At 40.2% G+C, this 19033-nt stretch overlaps 2 protein-coding genes across 3 annotated transcripts; one reads left to right on the top strand and one right to left on the bottom strand.

Moving 5' to 3' along the window:
- Positions 1–113: 113 nt before the first annotated feature.
- On the top strand, positions 114–4038 carry LOC121898848 (stress-associated endoplasmic reticulum protein 1). Its single transcript, XM_042414310.1, has 3 exons — positions 114–348; positions 1798–1870; positions 3358–4038. Exons 1-3 carry the CDS (start codon positions 265–267, stop codon positions 3396–3398), a joined length of 198 nt encoding a protein of 65 aa, XP_042270244.1. The 5' UTR covers positions 114–264; the 3' UTR covers positions 3399–4038.
- Positions 4039–5668: 1630 nt separating this feature from the next.
- Positions 5669–18721, bottom strand: mmp23bb (matrix metallopeptidase 23bb). Of its 2 annotated transcripts, none has more exons than XM_042413096.1 (8): positions 18270–18721; positions 14377–14498; positions 13431–13570; positions 13165–13332; positions 9749–9913; positions 8334–8444; positions 7976–8102; positions 5669–7470 (listed from the first exon to the last, which is right to left on the bottom strand). In XM_042413096.1, exons 1-8 carry the CDS (start codon positions 18360–18362, stop codon positions 7278–7280), a joined length of 1119 nt encoding a protein of 372 aa, XP_042269030.1. In that variant the 5' UTR covers positions 18363–18721; the 3' UTR covers positions 5669–7277. The 2 variants fall into 2 exon arrangements, with proteins under 2 accessions (XP_042269030.1, XP_042269031.1); XM_042413097.1 differs by having other exon boundaries at positions 18297–18721.
- Positions 18722–19033: the final 312 nt, after the last annotated feature.

Below are 19033 nucleotides of genomic sequence, written 5' to 3'. Positions count from 1 at the left end.
CCCCCAACTCCCCTGTCCGAATTTCACCAAATTTAACTTTGAAAGAGCGTACCGGAAGTCTTATTTTGACACGCGGTAACTTGACGCGGGAAGCGGCAGTTCCGGCAGCGGTCGGGGGGGGCGGGGCTTGATCTTTGTGAGTACGTAGACAAGAGAGAGCCGCTGCCAGACCGACAGGAAACATCTGAGAGACGCTCAAACTCTCCTCAAACTGACCAACCAGCGAAATAAATCTGATAAAAACCCTCCAGAGAAGAAGACAAGATGGTGGCCAAACAGAGGATCCGCATGGCGAACGAGAAGCACAGCAAGAACATCACTCAGCGGGGGAACGTGGCCAAGTCAACGGTAACAGCTGCTTCTCTCTCTACTGCTTAAAACCCGCAGAAAACTGTCCAAACCAGCATCAAGAGACACATTCAGAGTCCTGCTGAGACCCACGTTAAACTGAGCAGGTTTGGTTCTGGTTCCGGACCAGTTAGAAGCCCGAAAACCCAGAAACCAGCCGCAGAGAGCCGGTGTTTCGGTTTAACGGGCGACCGTGTTAACTGGTGACTATCGGCTGAAAGTCAGCAGTTAAAGTTCATTAACATGTTTTCACGATTAAATATTTAAATGTTCTGTGATCGATTGACAGGAATCTTTCAGTTAATCAATAGTCATTCAGACCAGAGCTGGTGGATATGGAGAAAATCAAATATCACCATATATTTGATCAAATACCTCGATATCAATACTGTGATAATATTGTAGAGATGACGGTTTTGATTACTAATCATCAATAATGTGGATATAATGAGTAAAAGGTTAAAGGCCAGTCTCACTTCAGCCTTTAAAAGCAGGAACAGACAACACGTATACGCCACATCACACTCTCATATCACCACATTCATATAATATCAATATATTGACCTAATTCAGATCAATCAAATCTGATCAACAAGCTGTTCATATTCAGATTAATGAAGCTGTTCCTGGGTAGTAAATGTTATTCTCTAATCGCTCTTGTGACCAGGACGGTGATATTTTGACAAAGGCAAATTTACACATTTTCATTCACGTAAAGTCAGAAAAGACAACATATGAATCACCGGATACGATGATGGGAGATGAAAGTGATTCGCAGTATCATCGTAAATCTGAATAAAACCCGCTCGCTTCTAAATCTGTTGTGTAACTTTAGTATAAAAACATGCTGCTTCTGATTCATGTGTTGCTTTTCTGTCTTTATGTGAATGAAAACGAGCAAATTCGCCTGTTTTTCCCTTCAGAAATAGTTAAATGTGAAAATATTAATGTCCTGGTCTCAAAAGCAAAGTTTGAAGGGAATAATAGACCTTTTAATACTTTGTAGGCATAAGAAATTAGGAAATAAATCCTCCTTATTGATTAGTCTGCTGTCTATAAATTCATATAACTGATTGATTGTTTGCTTGATAAAACATCTGAGAATGTTTTGTTCAACCAACAGTTTAAAAACCCCAAAATATTCAGTTTATTGTGATAGAAACCAACTACTGAATGTATCTATAATCATCTCAACAGATCAATCAGTTTGATTAGATTCACTCAGTAACTCTCACTGTTTCAACAGTCCAGCAAAAGTCAATTTACAGATAAAACTTCAAAATACATAAATACAAAATGAAATAATAAAGTTTGAGATGAAAGAAAAGAAAAAAAAAACCAAATTACTTCCAACTAAACGGTAAAAAAATAAACAGACTTGAAACAACTTTAACAATGAAACTCGTTAATGTGAACTGTCGTTGATTGTTTTATGACTGCGTGTTTCAGAGGAACGTGATGGAGGAGAAAGGCGTCGGTCCCTGGCTGCTCGCGCTCTTCATCTTCGTCGTCTGTGGATCAGGTGAGTCTTCCTCTTCTTCTTCTTCTTCTTCTTCTTCTTCTTCTTCTTCTTTAACGTCCACAAACACACACCGACCATAAAACTCAACATTCTTCTTCTCTGCTGCTTCGTTCTGTTAAACTTCAGTTTAACAGCTTAAATCTAATATTTGATCAAATTATTTTAAAATGTACATTTATGTATTTATTTCTTTAATATTTTGTGTTGTAATTCCTGACTGGCACACAACTAGTTCATATATCATCTGTAATATCATCTAATTATTACAGCAGGTTTATATGTTTACTGAAAAGAGAGATTTTAAAAGTTTTAAAGAATTAAAGTATCAATAACCAAATTAAATAACAGGAACAAATAAAATAAATATATAGACAATAATGAATCAATAGAAAAATCATATGTAAAAGATAGAAAAACCAGTTTATGTGGTGAAACTTGATACTCTGAGTTTGAACAGAAGCCCCGCCCCCGATGACATCAGAGGACAAGGGGCGGGGCTTATTGCCCGCTCTAAATGTCAGTCTGACTCTGACAAACTGATTGATTGATGGGGGGGGGGGGGGAGGGGACTTCAGATAACCTGGACTTTGTTTGAGTGACAAAGATCAATTATTGAGCAAACGTGATTACATCACCTTTATGAAGGCTTTACACATTATTATAATAATAATATTTATATATATAATAAATGATTCACTAAAGAAATAAACTCAATGAATCAAAAATATAAAAGTGAAAACAAAGTAATAAACAAATAAATATAAAGAGTAACACTACAGATTTATTTATTAATGGTTAATAAGTTGTTTATCAATGTTTTATTGATCAGTTATGAATATCAATAAGAGCTGTTGCTCAGGTTATTATTTCACCTGTTAGAAAACTGAAGTTACTCGTCTTGTTCCTGCTGTTTTACCGTCATAAACACGTCATTTCATATTTACTTCTTACATTTTGTAATTCAAACATTTAATTTCTTTATTGATCAGAACTAAAGACTTATGTAAAGTCATATGTTTGATTTATGAAAATAAGATAAACATTGATCCCATAAAGGGAGATAAAAGTGAACAGAAACAGAGACGATAACAGATTCAATCATCGACTACAAACATGAGGATTATCGTGTTGTAACGACGTCATAAACATTTAAATACAGCTGACGTTAACGAGGAGTTGAAGACCGACTGCGTTTATGATCCATATTCAACTGAAGCAGCTGTTCAGCAGCATCATAATAAGAAGTCAAATATGTTTATTATTGAGCTTCAGCACGATATTCATTTACTTTTTAATCAAACTGATTAAAAATATAGCATGTTATAATTAATTTAATATGTGAGTTTGGAGTAAAATAAAAATGATGAAGATGATAATAGTTAATAAAAGTTTACTCGTACAAAAGATGCAACAAGTAGAAACATAAAAACATAAAAACATCTGTCTGACTTTGCTCTCACTCGTCTTTTCTTGTTTTTGTTTTGCAGCCATCTTCCAGATCATCCAGAGCATCAGGATGGGCATGTAGTGATGTCACCAGCAGGGGGCGGGGCTACCACAGCGAGTGGCTGCAGCACACCGACGTGTTCCCGCCCCCAAACTGAACCAACCAAAACATTCCTGAACTTTGACCTCTGCCAGCTGACATTCCCGACCAGAAACGACCCCCCCCCCCCCTCAGCGTTTATTCCTTTATCTGTGTTGATTTAATGTGTCGCCGCCCGCTGACCTTCTCACAGTTTCTGCCTGTAAACAAGCCATACGTGTCGGCTCGGCCTTGTGCCTTTCTCTGTTCACCTGCCGTGCCTAAACCCCGCCCCCACCGATTACACCTTATCAGTATACACAGGAGAGGAGGAGGAGGAGGAGGAGGGGGGGGCGGGGGGGGCTCATAGTCCAACCTGCTCCTGTAAACAGCTCCAGTGTTCCCAAACTGATTTTCTTGGTTTTCTAAATATCTGATGAGTCTTTACTGGCTTCACATTCCTGATGTGAGTCTGTCCGCCGCTGTGGAGATGAGATGAGATGAGATGAGATGAGATGAGATGAGATGAGATGAAGGTCTTTTGAATCAGAAGGTTTGCAGGTGCTGACAGGTGTGTCTGCACTGTGTGCAGCGTCGCCTGAAGAATCGTGTTCACATAATAAAGTTTCATTTTGAAGATGGACTTTTGTGTTTGTGTTTTCATGTCTGAAGATGAATATTGTTGATCAAACCTGTTTTTCCTGATCTGTTTGTCTTACATTAGAACTCAACTGAAGATAAACCAGTTTTATACTGGTCCAGTTGAAGATAAACCAGTTTTATACTGGTCCAGTTGAAGATAAACCAGTTTTATACTGGTCCAGTTGAATATAAACCAGTTTTATACTGGTCCAGTTGAAGATAAGCCAGTTTTATACTGGTCCAGTTGAATATAAACCAGTTTTATACTGGTCCAATTGAAGATAAACCAGTTTTAGACTGGTCCAATTGAAGATAAACCAGTTTTATACTGGTCCAGTTGAATATAAACCAGTTTTATACTGGTCCAGTTGAAGATAAACCAGTTTCGCTCCTTGCCTGCTGTAGAAACCGTCTGTTGATTCTGATGGTATCTTCTGTCCACAGCTGGTTATTCTGGATGAGAAGCTGAGTCTCTGAAGGCAGCAGGACTGATGTGTTGATAATCTGCAGCACGGTTACACATCACCGTTCGAGCCATGAGAGCAGCGATGTGATTGGTTAAGAGAGTATTTAATAATCACAACACCTGCTGATCTATATTCACCTTCACTCAGCCTTTCTGCGCTCGCTGCTGCGCTTGTTTGGTTAAAACTGGACCCTCACAGCAGTTTCCCTCCTTAACTACGAGCCAAGATTCTGTCCAAAATCCTCACAAACAAGCTCCAAATAGCAAAGACTCCTCCAGCTCATGAAGACAAGTATTTATAACTAATTCTACACATGAGACGTTTTATTTCACTTCATATCAAGCATCTTGGGCACAAAAATTGCCTTCATTAAATATTCTTTCCTATAATTAATTTAGTTTGTTTTCCTCTCATCTGAGGTCCTCGAGTGCTTCTTTTTAAAACCGTCTCCTCTCTTCTGTCCTCTGCTGTCCTTCAGTCTGGACCGGATCCAGATCTGGAGTCCCTGTGTGGACGGAGCCGGTTTGACCCACATCAGTGGATGCAGTCAGACAGAAAACATCAGATCTGGGTCAGCGGTTAAAACCAGGCCACTCTTTGTTCTGCTCCCTTTTGTCTTCATCTGGAGGAAGATCAGTGTTCCCTCCATCATGTCTCATTCTGTTCACTGCTGTGATGTTTGATCTGCTCTCTGTGCAGCAAACACTTCTTCTCTTTTTTATTTCTTATTTATCCCATTTTAGTTTTATTCTCTTTTTTTTGGTATTTCTGTATTTTTATAATTTAAATCTATATTTTATTATAATTATTTTTCATTGTAAAACATTTATCTTCATTATATCTTTTGTTTTAATATGATGATGCACTTCAACACCTTTTCATTGTCTTTATCTTGTTAATTTGACAGCATTTGAAAATCGACGTCTACATATGAAATAACATGAAACCACAGAACAGACGCTCACATTGTTACATGTTTTATATGATGTGATTCAGCTTGAACATATATTTAATGAATGTATTTGAGTTCTATTTCAAGACTAATGAAATAATTAAATAACATTTAAATTGACAAACTTGTTTGTCTCTAAGATCATTTAAAAATTAATTTATTACATTAATGAGAAATCATCATAACAAACAAAAACATTTTCATCAGTGCAGGTTAAAACCACAGGATTTAAAAGAATCATTTTATTTGTATCACAAAACTCAAAGTGTTTAAAGAAAAAGACAGGAGGACAGAAACAGCGATGCATTATGGGTAAAACCCTTTCACAGAAGGTAGATTTTGGATGTAAAAGCCCAGATTACGTCCAGTGAATCTTTAAAGTTCTCATCTTCTACAATATCTGCATGTTAACTACAGTGAGGTTAATAAAAAAGACAAACAAACCCGTTTCCAGCTCTCACATAACAAACACACGACACACAACGTCGGGTCTCGACGTGAATTATGAGGTGCTGAATGGTCCAGTGTGGATGTAATTCCTGGATACTGGAGTCAGGGGAAAACTAAACGACTGAGCTGTTTTTATTGGATTATTTGTAATAATAGTAACAGCAGCTGCAGCCTGAAAACAAACTGAACACAAACACAGAAACGTAGTTATGATCAATCCAACACAACTTCTACCTGAATGTTTCTACATGAATCTTTGCTGGTGACAAAGAGAGAAGAGAGATTAAAGGTTTGCTGAGTTTAGTGAGTTCAACCCTCGTTACACAGAATTATGTCACACCGTACTGAAACGTACTGTAGCGTACTTTATTTTAACACAGTGGAATGTAAAAAAACTACGTGAAAATGACGTGTATGTTGTAAACAAAAGGTCACAGATTCTGTCCAATCAGCAGCAAAACAGTCAACAAGCACCTGAAATACTCCTGAAATACTCCTGAAATACTTCTGAAATACTCCTGAAACACTCCCGAAATACTCCTGAAATACTCCCGAAATACTCCTGAAATACTCCTGAAATACTCCCGAAATACTCCCGAAACACTCCTGAAATACTCCCGAAATACTCCCGAAATACTCCTGAAATATTACTGAAATACTCCTGAAATACTCCAGCAGAGTCAGACTATGAAATCTGAAAAATCTGAACACAGACAATCTGAAAACAGAGAATCTGAATATCTGTGTTCAGACAACCAGCAGATATCAGATCTGTTTTTATGACTGAAACACAAAGATGAGTGTTGAGTGACTGCTGGTAACCAAAACAGTGAAAAGTCAAACAGTCTGATCAATACATTTGTTTTTGAGATAATATTTCATTGTTTTTTTAATCACATTTATCTTTTTTTTGGCAAAGCAGGAGGCCTAAAGTTTACACTTTTATCAGCTGATTAACCTGAAAATAAAAACAAGCAAGTTTCTGGTTGTTTTTGCAGTAAAGGGTCTATTGTGTATTACGGGGACATCATCATGTCATACAGGATTATGAGGACATGACATCAGGCCATGATTCATACAAGACGTTCTACAGGATTGTGGGTACATGGCATCATGTCATGTTGTGATAATATTGAGCTGATCATATTTTGCTGAGATGACTACAGGGTCATGACGTCCTACAGGTCATCCCGTCAGGAGATCTGTCATGACGCCATTTAAAGTCTGTTTTCACAGTTTAACACCTTTGTTCTTGTGCACCTGAACAGATCCACTCAGAGTTCATGTGGTTGTCGTTCCACAAACAAACACTTTCCTGTCATCACATCGTGTGTTGTTTTGTCCTCCATCTTTCCGTCACTGTCGACGTCCTCAGCTGTTAGACGGCTGCTCTGGTTTCAGTCGGATGGCCCAGGAGTTAGCGGACACGATGTCACCGCGGCGATGGATGCGGCAGGTGTAAACACCCTCGTTGAACTCGTTGGCGACGATGCGGAGGTCTCGGTCCTTCATGACGATATAGCCGGGGATGGAGGTCAGGATCTGCTCGCCGTCTTTATACCAGCTGCAGAAAACAGAGATGAAAGAAAAGAGATATTTTTGGGCTTATGCCACCTTCAGGACAAATGTTACTGTTTTACGTTACTAAAATGCAATTTTTAGTTCCACCACTGGTAAAGCTAAGAATAAATAAATCATCGGGATGTTTGTTCTATCCAGCACATTTTTACTGAGACTGTAATGAACACTGCAGCCTCTAGAGGGCGCTAGCAGCCCCCCTTTACTCCTCATGTCTCTGGTTAACAATCGTAATGTTTTTGTTCACTAATTAATTCCAGTTGCTTCTACTTTGCCGTTTTTTTAAATCACTGTTCAGCTATTATCAATAAAACTCAACATTTCCTGCACAGATGTTTCAAATTAAAAGCCTTAATCCTTCCCTTTCTTTGTTGGCTTTTAATGTGACAGCAAAGTAGAACCAACAGGAAACAATGAGTGAACAAAAACAGGAAGCTATTACCACTACTGTGCAGATAATAACAATAAATATTGATCAACTGTGTTCTGACCTGACTTTGGGCGGTGACCGGGGGTTTTTGGTTCCACAGCGGAAACCCACCACCTTCCCTCGGGGAACCATCTTGATCTTGACGTTGGCCGGAGGCGGTGTTGGCGTGGAAACAGCTTCTAGGGGCTCTGCGGCAGGAACGAGAGACGGGCAGGAAATGAGTGTCATACCGGAGACGGTTAGACAAACCCACAAACCTCAGAGAGAGAGTCGGGTTTCTGTTTGAGCAGTAAAAAGACATGTGAACTGACTCAACTGTCCAACATCAACCATGTGTTTATTTTCTGACTTCCACCACTGATGCTAGATGACACGTCTCAGTGTGTCAGAGGTCAGAGGTCACCTATTAACTGTCTCACCGTAGCAGAGGTCACAGCGCTGAGGACAGTTCTTCTTCATGAAAGTCTTCCTCCTCTCACAGAAGCCGAGTCGAGCCCAAGGATCACAGACGCGCTTCTTATCCAGACAACCTGGAGAAAAACAGGTTAACAACCGTCAGCAGCGCTGGATTTTCTTTACTGTGTCATTTTCTTGTTATTTTACTTCACCGTCACTCAGTTTATGTTGTTTGTAAAGATTTCTGTTTATAAAAACTCTGTTTCACCAACAACTCGACTAGTTGTGTAGTCGACTTCTAAATCAACCAGTCGGCACTGTGGTCAGTAGTTGACATGATTTTAACCAGCATGCAGTGGTAGAAAGTAACTAAGTACATTTACTCAAGTAGTGTACTTAAGTACAGTTTTGAGGTACTTGTACTTTACTTGAGTATTTCCATGTGATGCTACTTTCTACATTTCAGAGGGAAATATTGTACTTTCTACTCCACTACATTTATTTGACAGCTTTAGTTACTTTTCAGATGAAGATTTGACACAATGGATAATATAACAAGCTTTTAAAATACAACACATTGTTAAAGATGAAACCAGTGGTTTCCAACCTTTTTGGCTTTTGACGTCTTACAAAAAGCAGTGTGTAGTCGGGGTCACATTTCACATGTCTATGAGTTGTTAACAGCTCCACCAAATAGTGATTTTTCCCTCTAAACTTCTCACATGCTTTCATTTCAATAAATGTTCAAATGATCCAATATTTCAGCAAAAATCAAAGATTAGAGAAAAAGTCCAAAAACTGAAAACAGATTTGTGTATCAGAACTTTGTTTTTTCTTCTTTCCTCTCCCATTAATCATCTCACCACCCCTCAGATTTATCTGCTGACCCTTTGGAGGGGCCCGACCCCTAGGTTGGGAACCACTGGACTAAACTAGCTAACTGTATATAAAGTAGTGTAAACTAGCTCCACCTCCAGCAGCTACAACAGTAACATGCTGCTCTAACTCTGATGCTTCACTATTAATAATCTAATGATGTCATATATAATAATATATCAGTCAGAGGGACCAAACCACTACTTTTACTGCAATACTTTAACTACATCAAGCTCATAATACTTATGTACTTTTACTATAGTAGGATTTTTCACGCAGGAGTTTTACTTGTAACAGAGTATTTTTACATCACTATATTGGCACTTTTACTGCAGTAAAAGATCTGAATACTCTTTCCACCACTGCCAGCGTCACCAGATTTACAGTATTTACTGTATAAATCATCAATTCCTGGATGTATTTATGTAGTTTCTGGTAAATTAAATCAGATGTTGTTCCACTGTGATGTTTAATATTGTCCAATTTATCAGTATTTACTTGACAGTGTGTTTTTGTAGTCACATTGTGAATGCTGTGGTTATTACATGTGTTTACAAAGTACCGTAGAGTCTCTGGATACCCCAGACGTCATCCTGGGCGATGTTCCTCTGGCCAGTGTAGGTGGCATTGGGATGCATCAGAGCCTGAGGGTCTCTGGAGTGCCACAGACCGAGAGCGTGACCGATCTCATGAGCCGCCACCTGGACAAGGTCGTTCAGCCACACACCTGCAGTGGTACAATGTCTAGAGTCTACAACAACTGACTAAAATACTACAGCTCCCCCCTGAGGCTGTAATGGTCATCACACAACAGAAAACTAAACTATGATGAAGAGACTTTACCACTACTAGGGAGAAAACTGTAAAATTTATCCTGAAGGTGGCACCAGAGGAAAGGTCATGTTGTTACCTAAGTCTAAAGAATTTATCCTCTGTATTGTGGCCTTTTTAGGACATTTCAGGATCAGACTGTCAGGCTCAGCTCTACACTGTCAAACTGGATGAACTTTCATTAGACAAGTAAATCCGAAAGAAATTTTCATGTCGATTTTAACTTTGGTGAAGTTTGACTTGTAAATTTAGGCCATCGCCTAATAGACAATCATCTTGATCGTGCTGACCTTTGAGGCAGCAAAGAGTTAGACGCTATCAAGACGTCCTCTTTGGACTACACCACAACAGAGACATGGTTTGATGACAGTCTTTGAATTAACTGTGACAGTATTGTTCCATTAGCTGCCGTGTTAAGCTAACCAACTGTGCAATAGCAAGCTTCATCTTCCCTTTTAAATACATTTTTATTGAATGAAATGCTGTACAATGGAGAACTAAATATCTGGTTGAAGTAAACAGTAGAGAGAATATATAGAGGATATTGGAGAGGTGTTGTGACTGACTAGCACTAGCTTGGCTGGCTAGCATGTTAGTGACCAAACCACCAAACTTCTACAACCAAATATTTCACAAAGACGAATGGATTCATTTTGCTGCACCACTTTCTGGTATTAACCGCTTAAACTGGACTTTGTCACCTCAACTGTACAGTCTCTTGTCCCAGTGTTCATATTAGAGGTGTTATTAGAGCTATATCAGTGCTGTTTACTGTGTTTACTGAATATACTGAAGATATACACCAGTTATAGCAGTCTGAGGTTTTTGTCGGACCAGCAATGTTCAGAACTGCAAACTCTGCACAGATAGTTCCTGAGCCATTGGAAAGTACTACTATTAAACCAGGAACTGTTTTGGCACCAGGAACTAAATTAAAATTTAAAAATTGATTAAATTGACTTTATTTCTTTATATATTGACTTAATTCTCACCATACATGCTGCCACTTGGTGACATCATCAAAAAGCACAATGTAAGTTTCAATAGTTATGCAGATGACAAACAACTGTACATCTCCGCTGAACCAAATGATGCTCCAGCTATAAATTTCATTACTACCTGTCTTCTAGCAATAAATAAATGGATGAGAAATCATTTCTTAAAGTTAAATAGGGACAAAACTGAAATCCCTCTAGTCGCCAAAAACAAAAAGAGGAAAGATGTTAATCTGGGGAAATTAACTCCCTGGATTAAATCTGAGGTTACAAATCTTGGCGTTATTTTAGACTCAGATGTAAGCCTCAGGTCCCACATTAACAAGGTGATGAAAACATCATTTTTCCACCTTAGAAACAGCTAAAGTACAACCATTTATAAATCAACAAGATGCTGAAAAACTGAGTCATGACTTCATTTCAAGCCGACTTGATTACTGTAATGCACTTTTTACTGGCCTCCAGAAAAAAAAAACACTGAGAGACTTCAGCTCATTCAAAACTCTGCAGCTTGACTATTAACCAGAAGCAAGAGGAGAGAACACATTAGTCCAGTTTTCGCTGCTCTGTGCTGGCTTCCTGTAACATTTAGAACTGACTTTAAGGTCCTCTTTTTTATATACAAAGCCCTTAATGGGCTATGACCAAGCTACATTACTAACTCCCTTCTTAACTATCTGCCCTCAAGCACACTGCGGTCATCTGCTGCTGGTTTATTGGAGATTCCAGCAACAGCCGAAAGAAAATCAGGAATGCAGCCTTTGTCAATTATGCCCCAAAACTAACGCCTGGGACACACAGGATGTGTGAACAGTGTGTTTGCGTCGCTGAACCTCTTGCTTTTCATTTCGGCGCCCATGTTGACAGGTTAGAGCAGCCACACACCCATGCGTGAGATGTGTGTCTCACGTGTGGCTGCTGCATATATTACTATTATTATTATTATTATTATTATTAAATTTAGACCCTGGTTCCTGTGATTTAAAGCTTAGGTGAAGTTCCTAAAATACTTAGGTTCTTGGAAAAGTTCCTGCATTGGAAATGGACTAAAAGTCTTTGGCAGTCTTAGTGTGAATTTGTCTTTATGTTGTTTATTGAAGCTTCTTTTTTTAGCAGCAATAAAACCATGTGCCATTTGTATGATGATGATATATCCTGTTGTCCATCTGTTTCCCCGACTGCAACACCTGCAGTATGTCTGTATTTTCAATAGTGATCAGTTTTAAACTCTGACAGAGAAAAAACTCACAGAACACCCAACACATGGACTACAGACCATCTCACTGGACTACAGACCATCTCACTGGACAACAGATCATCTCACTGGACTACAGACCATCTCACTGGACTACAGATCATCTCACTGGACTACAGACCATCTCATTGGACTAAAGATCATCTCACTGGACTACAGATCATCTCATTAGACTACAGATCATCTCACTGGACTACAGACCATCTCACTGGACTACAGACCATCTCACTGGACAACAGATCATCTCATTGAACTAAAGATCATCTCACTGGACTACAGATCATCTCATTAGACTACAGACCATCTCACTGGACTACAGACCATCTCACTGGACTACAGATCATCTCATTAGACCACAGATCATCTCACTGGACTACAGACCATCTCACTGGACTACAGACCATCTCACTGGACAACAGATCATCTCATTGAACTAAAGATCATCTCACTGGACTACAGATCATCTCATTAGACTACAGACCATCTCACTGGACTACAGACCATCTCACTGGACTACAGACCATCTCACTGGACAACAGATCATCTCATTGAACTAAAGATCATCTCACTGGACTACAGATCATCTCATTAGACTACAGACCATCTCACTGGACTACAGACCATCTCACTGGACTACAGACCATCTCATTGAACTAAAGATCATCTCATTGGACTACAGACCATCTCACTGGACTACAGATCATCTCACTGGACTACAGACCATCTCACTGGACTACAGACCATCTCGCTGGACTACAGACCATCTCGCTGGACTACAGACCATCTCGCTGGACTATAGATCATAAATTTAACTGGGAGTCTGTTTCAGAGGAATGAGGTCTACTTCCTGTACTGCTGCTTGTAGTACTCTCATTAATGTTACTGCAGTACTGTTACCTTGTTTCCAACTGAACCTGGACTTGCCGAGAATCCAGAACTCGTGGTTGTCAAAGTGGATTTCCCCTCGTGGCGGCAGGAAGGCGTGAGCTAGCTCGCCGTTCAGTCCATCAAAACACGGGTGGAGAGGAGACCACCAGCAGTCAGTGTGGTTGAAGGTGTAGAAACCTAACACACACACACACACATTTTCAAGGCAAACTCTTTTTCTTTTCGTTTTTTTGTTGGCGGTGAGTTAAACCCCTCCCCTTGTCTTCTGCCCCTACCAATAGTGATGTCAACGGTGGCATTGCCGTCGGTGACCTCGGTGAAGGTCAGTGGAGAAACGTCACTCCACTTTGTGAAGGCGATGCTGATAGCCTTCCTGGTGTCTTCAACGTTCAGAGTGTTTGGAAACTTTGTGATCCTGAGACAGAAAGACAGTTTGTTAAATAAAGCTCTAGTTGGTGGGTTCTGTAGCCCCGAGTGAAGCCTCTCAGGCTGCACAGAGTTTGACAGACAGCCTCTGTTCTCAGGTGTTTTATTGGTCGGGCCCGAGTTGATGGTAAACGTCTTTGGAGGATGATCCCTGAGTTCAGGGAAAAAAATACCTCCAACTAAAAAGCAGACAAGCCAATCAGAGAACATTCAGTGGAACAATTCAGCCCAATCAGTTCGATTCAACACAGCCGCTCACTCAACCTCAGTGTCTCTCAGTTTTATTCAAAACACACACACACAAACACACACACACACACACACACACATACACAAAAGATATAAAAACTAGAATCACCTGTGTGACTCATCACCAGGTGTTCAGTAGAATACGAACATATAAAACACATAATGTGTTAATTCAAAGTATTCACAGGGCTAGCTGGTGAACCGCTAATGCTAGTCAGCTTTTCTCTATTTTCTCTCTACTGTTCTGTTTACTTCCCCTTGACATTAGCTCACCATTACACATCATTTAATTCAATAAAAGGTTACTGAAAAGGGAAAATGAAGCTCTCTGGGCTTATCAATTCGCTAACGCCATTAGCTTAGCTCTCTTGCTAACAGGGCATTATTTCACTTCACATGTTACGGTAATATTATTATTTTTTCAGTAACAGTAGTGTAAGGGATTAAATTTGAAATTCAATTACACTGAGGAACCCAGTTTTATATGTTCTGAAGTGATCTACCTGCTTCGATGTCTCCTGAATATAAACAGACGCACATCTCTACCTGTATGTGATGTTGTGATGTGTCCACTTGTGACCCAGAGGGTTGATGGCGTAGCGTTTGTGTCTCATCCCTCCATGAATCAAACCATCTGCGAGCAGCTCCGTCGCTCTGCTGCCAGACGGCTGAAAGAGACGAAACATAACAACCAGGATCTTTAACCAATCAGGGGCCACCAGGTGTGTTCAGTTCCTCTAATGTCCTCTAGATGCTGCTGTGATAAAAACTCTGACTGTAATTGAAGTGAAGAGGAAACAAGTACGGCTCTCAGGAGATCGCTGGGCTTGTTCTCAAATGTGTTTGACTTAACAAACGAGAGGAGAAATTAAAGTGTTTAATTTAAATCTAGAAAAAACACTGGGTGTCAAGTTTTGACTCTATTTTTTTAGGCAGATTTTTACCCATTGTCACAGACCTTACATAAGACCTGAAACAATCAAGATACTTTTATGTTTGTCCAGTTACATAATTTAAAGGACAGCTATGTAAGATTTAGTGGCATGAAGCGGTGAGGCTACAGACTCCAAGCAGCTGAGTACGGCGGGAAAATGGAAGATTTTACGGGCACAAGTGAGTGTGGCTTATATCAATGTGCTCTTCTTAATTCAAGGAATCCAAAACCAGAATTTTTCTTCTACGCGTCACATATATGAAAACATAAAACATTTCATAACTGACCACATGTTGGTGCTACTGACATCATGTGTCCCCGTGATTACTTTAGCACAGTGATTCCCACAGTTGGCACACTGGGTTTTGTTTTTTTTTAATTTTATACCCAAATGTTCAATAATGTCCTTTGGCTGTTACTTGGGAAGTTGCATATTAGCCTATCAGCGATCTGTACAGTGTGCAGAAGCAGTGACACTTGATTTCGGCTAAAGGTTCACGTACAACTGATCTGCACAGGGCTGCTTTGACTGGATTTTTCTCTTGGCAAAGATGAGTGAGGACAGCAAACGTCGAACAATTGACAATGAAAACAGGCAATTCAATGAAAAATGGACAGATAATTTGCCTTTATTTTGCCACCTCATACCAATTCTAAACCACTGTTTAATTTGCCAAATGACAATTGCTGTTTGCAAGGTTGCTAATATCAGGCGCCATCATGAGCCAAAACACGCTAGCTTCAGTGCATCGTTCCCGCCTAGTAGTACCGCAAGAGAAAAAACGATTATGACTTTGAAGTCGTCTTATTCTGCCACATCAACGATCCTGACAGCTGCACAAACTGCTGCTGAGCAACAACGGCTGCTTCGCTTCATGTAACTTGGGAACTGGCCAAAAAGGGGAAGCCATTTGTGGATGCTGAACTTGTGAAAGTGCGCACGTTGGGAATCGTGGAGGAGTTGCTTGCAGGAGCCAAGAACAAAGATGACATCATCAACTGCGTGAAACAAGTTCAACTATCGGATTCAACAGCAGCACAGAGGCTGGGAAATGTGTACGAGGAAACCTTTCAGCTTTACTCTCTGAACTGAAATCTGTGGATTACATGTCAATCGCTGTCGACGCGTCAACTGATGCAACTGATCTTGCGCAACTGTCGGTATTTGTGAGATACTTAAACAGGGAAATTTTCAAAGAGTTGCTGTTCCTTTTGCCACTGAAGACCAACACAACGGGTGGGAGCATGTCTACTACTGTGAAAGGTTTCTTTGAAAAGAATTATCTGGAGCCGGGTAAAATCAACCTCCTTGTTAGTGACAGGATGTTGCATCACGTCTTATAGCAGAACACCCGACAGTCAACTCGCTACACTGCATCACTCATCAGACTGTGTTATGTGCCAAACTGTCCAGTGAAATCTCAACCCTACAGCACCGGCGCTTCAAAATGTTGCTCCAGGAGCAGGAGGCCCGACACTGTGACCTACTGCAGCGTAATGATGAACGATGGTTGAGGAGGAGGAGAGTTCTACAGCGATTCTAGTTACTGCGGAAAGAAGTATCAGAATTTCTTTTCGGCCAGAAATCGAACAAAGTGGAGGAGCCGTCCAGGTTCATGCAAGATCACGAGTCCACGGTCCATGTCGTGTTTCTATGTGACATCACCGATGACTTGAACCAACTCAACCTGCAACTCAAAGGTGGGGTTGCGAACGTGGGAGAGTTGTGTGAAAAGGTGAAAGCTTTTCAGGTAAATTTGGACCTATTCCTGGCTGACATAGAGGGAAAAAAACTGCGTCCTATAAATATCACTGTGCTGTCACCAGTGATATTATTGCTGAAAAGTCTGGCAGACAACTTCAGCACCCGGGCGAATGCAGCTGTTTGTACGCAACCCGTTGGCCGTCGCTGTCACCGGGAGCTGTCCAGCGGAAGCAAAGGCTGCCTGCAATCGACGAGGGCAGATTCCAGCTGGAAATGTTCCCGCTGCAGACCAACGATGTCCTGAGAGCCAAGTTCAGGGAGGAGAGACTGTGTGCATTTTTCACTCTGTCCATCGGTATCCAAACTGTAAAAGACTCGCTATATACATTTTGACAATTTGCAGATCAACGTACATATAAGAGTCCGGGTTTTCAAGGATGAATCTAATTAAGGACAAGAAACACAAAAGATTCACAGACTGGCATCTCAACCAGTGCATACTGCCTGGTCATGTCTCATTAACTGTAGTTCCTGCAAATTTTATATGCTGTTTTATAACAATTTATTATACAGTAAAGTCTCAAAAAGTCAGAGTCATGGTTTCAGTGACATGTTGGAGCAGATATAGTTGCTGCAGTTTGTTTCTGTAGAGTGGTACAGTTCTAGAAAAACAATGTAAAAACAGACTTTTGTACACATGAACAGTGTTTCAGGGCAGATTTACAGAGAGACGTGGCAGCGGACTGATTCCATACAGATGTGAAACACTTCTGCCTTTCTTTCTTTCTTTCTTTCTTTCTCTTTCATGTGTTCCTCCTTTGATCCTTCTATCTTTCCTGCTCTCAGATATCTGTCACCCACATGTGAACTCGACCATGAACTTCCTCTGTTCCCGCACATCCATCTTCCAACAAAAACTAAAGCAGATTTCACTCATCTGAACTGAGACAGTTTATTAAACAGTCCACTGTTTACTGTTTCTCACAATAAAGCTTTATTTAAAACAGAGTTTAGCACATAAAGAACATGTCCTGTCTCTAAACACACAGACACCACAGAGGAAAAAACAAATTTATTGTAACTAAAATAGGTGAACAAACTACAGTGCAGCTTTAACACATCGAAAATAGAAAACTCAGGGATTCAGTTACATAAAACTAAAGAGACAAAAGTAGTCCCGTCTACCCTCTGCAGCAGGCCGCTGAGGTCATGTCCTTGGTATTTTTTCTGTGAATTTTAAGACCTGAAGTGCAGTTTATGTACGTCATAATTTGAAGTTACACATTGCATTGCATTGAGTTTTTATTGACTGATGCTAATATTTTTTTAAGACTTTTAAAATCTGCTTTTTTTCCAGGTTAATAAAATAAAGAAACACATGAATTAATCAATACAAACAATTTCCTGGCTAAAATATTCTAAAGCTCTCAATTTTTTAGTGATAAAATACTGAGATTAATAGAACATTTTTAGGTCTTGTCACAGTTATCTGCAGGGGTTGTTTGGAGATGGATGGATAGATGATAGAAAGATAGATAGATAGATAGATAGATAGATAGATAGATAGATCGATAGATAGAGTACATTATTAATCTCATGGGGAAATTAAAGAGTTACAACAGTCACTTGACATAAAACAGTGAGGTTGGTAAAAGAAATGAATAATATACAATAACTAAACTCAAATATAAAAAAATAAACAGCATAAATAAAAATAGAATAGAGACTAGAGATATGACCATAACTATAATATGAAATGACAGTTTATTAAACTCAGTCATGAACAACAGACTCACTGACCTGCGGCCTCAGAGCTGCTCCGCTCACCTTCATCATCATCATCATCATCATCATCACCATCAGTAGCGGCAGCAGCAGCAGCGGGGAGTCCATGATCAGAGCTGGACTCCACAGATCTACACAGTCCGACACATGACCCCGAAACCAGCCTGACAATCAATCAATCGATCGATCAATAAGCCTCAGTCAGTCTGTGCGTCAACAGAAGAGACGCGTCTCTAAGCGCAAAGCTGTTCACCTTCTTGGACCAAAAAAACCGACTCTGACGCGTAAAACCAACCGCGATGAAAAGAGAAAATCATCCAGAACCAGAGAAGACCCGGACCGTGAGTCTCCTCTCAGTCCGCTGTCCCCTGTCTCAGGATCGCATGACCCGGGTGGGACAGTCTGGAGTCTGGACCCGGTTCCTCCTGCTGCTCGGCTCGGGAACAAACTGAGGAACTTCCCGGACAGTGCGCTCGCTGCTGCAGTGGGGCAGGTCCGGAGGGGCGGGGTCAGGTGTGTGTGTGTGTGTGTGTGTGTGTGTGTGTGTGTGTGTGTGTGTGTGTGTGTGTGTGTGTGTGTGTGTGTGTGTATGAGTGGTGTCCTTTTACACAAAGACTATAAATGTGGATTTTAACCCTTTTGGTTCAGGTTTACTCACGCGCTCTGACTTCTGAATATCAGCAAATATAACAAGCATTTTATGAGCAGAACATCCACTAAGAAACGTTTCTAAACTTATTATTTTATTGTTTATTATATTTTATTTTTCCTGTGTTGAA

This window comes from Thunnus maccoyii, chromosome 6 (genome assembly GCF_910596095.1).
Source record: "Thunnus maccoyii chromosome 6, fThuMac1.1, whole genome shotgun sequence".
In the NCBI taxonomy this organism is placed as follows: Eukaryota; Metazoa; Chordata; class Actinopteri; order Scombriformes; family Scombridae; genus Thunnus; species Thunnus maccoyii.
This window is presented reverse-complemented; position numbering and strand designations above follow the sequence as displayed.

Excerpts from the sequence above, each read along its gene's own strand:
- LOC121898848 (XM_042414310.1), top strand. The coding sequence starts at position 265 with ATGGTGGCCAAACAGAGGATCCGCATGGCGAACGAGAAGCACAGCAAG. Across the intron at positions 349-1,797 it reads GGAACGTGGCCAAGTCAACG|AGGAACGTGATGGAGGAGAA; the intron begins GTAACAGCTGCT and ends TGCGTGTTTCAG. Across the intron at positions 1,871-3,357 it reads CTTCGTCGTCTGTGGATCAG|CCATCTTCCAGATCATCCAG; the intron begins GTGAGTCTTCCT and ends TTTGTTTTGCAG.
- mmp23bb (XM_042413096.1), bottom strand. The coding sequence starts at position 18,362 with ATGGACTCCCCGCTGCTGCTGCTGCCGCTACTGATGGTGATGATGATG. Across the intron at positions 13,333-13,430 it reads CACCGTTGACATCACTATTG|GTTTCTACACCTTCAACCAC; the intron begins GTAGGGGCAGAA and ends TGTGTGTGTTAG. Across the intron at positions 8,445-9,748 it reads GGGTATCCAGAGACTCTACG|GTTGTCTGGATAAGAAGCGC; the intron begins GTACTTTGTAAA and ends GTTTTTCTCCAG.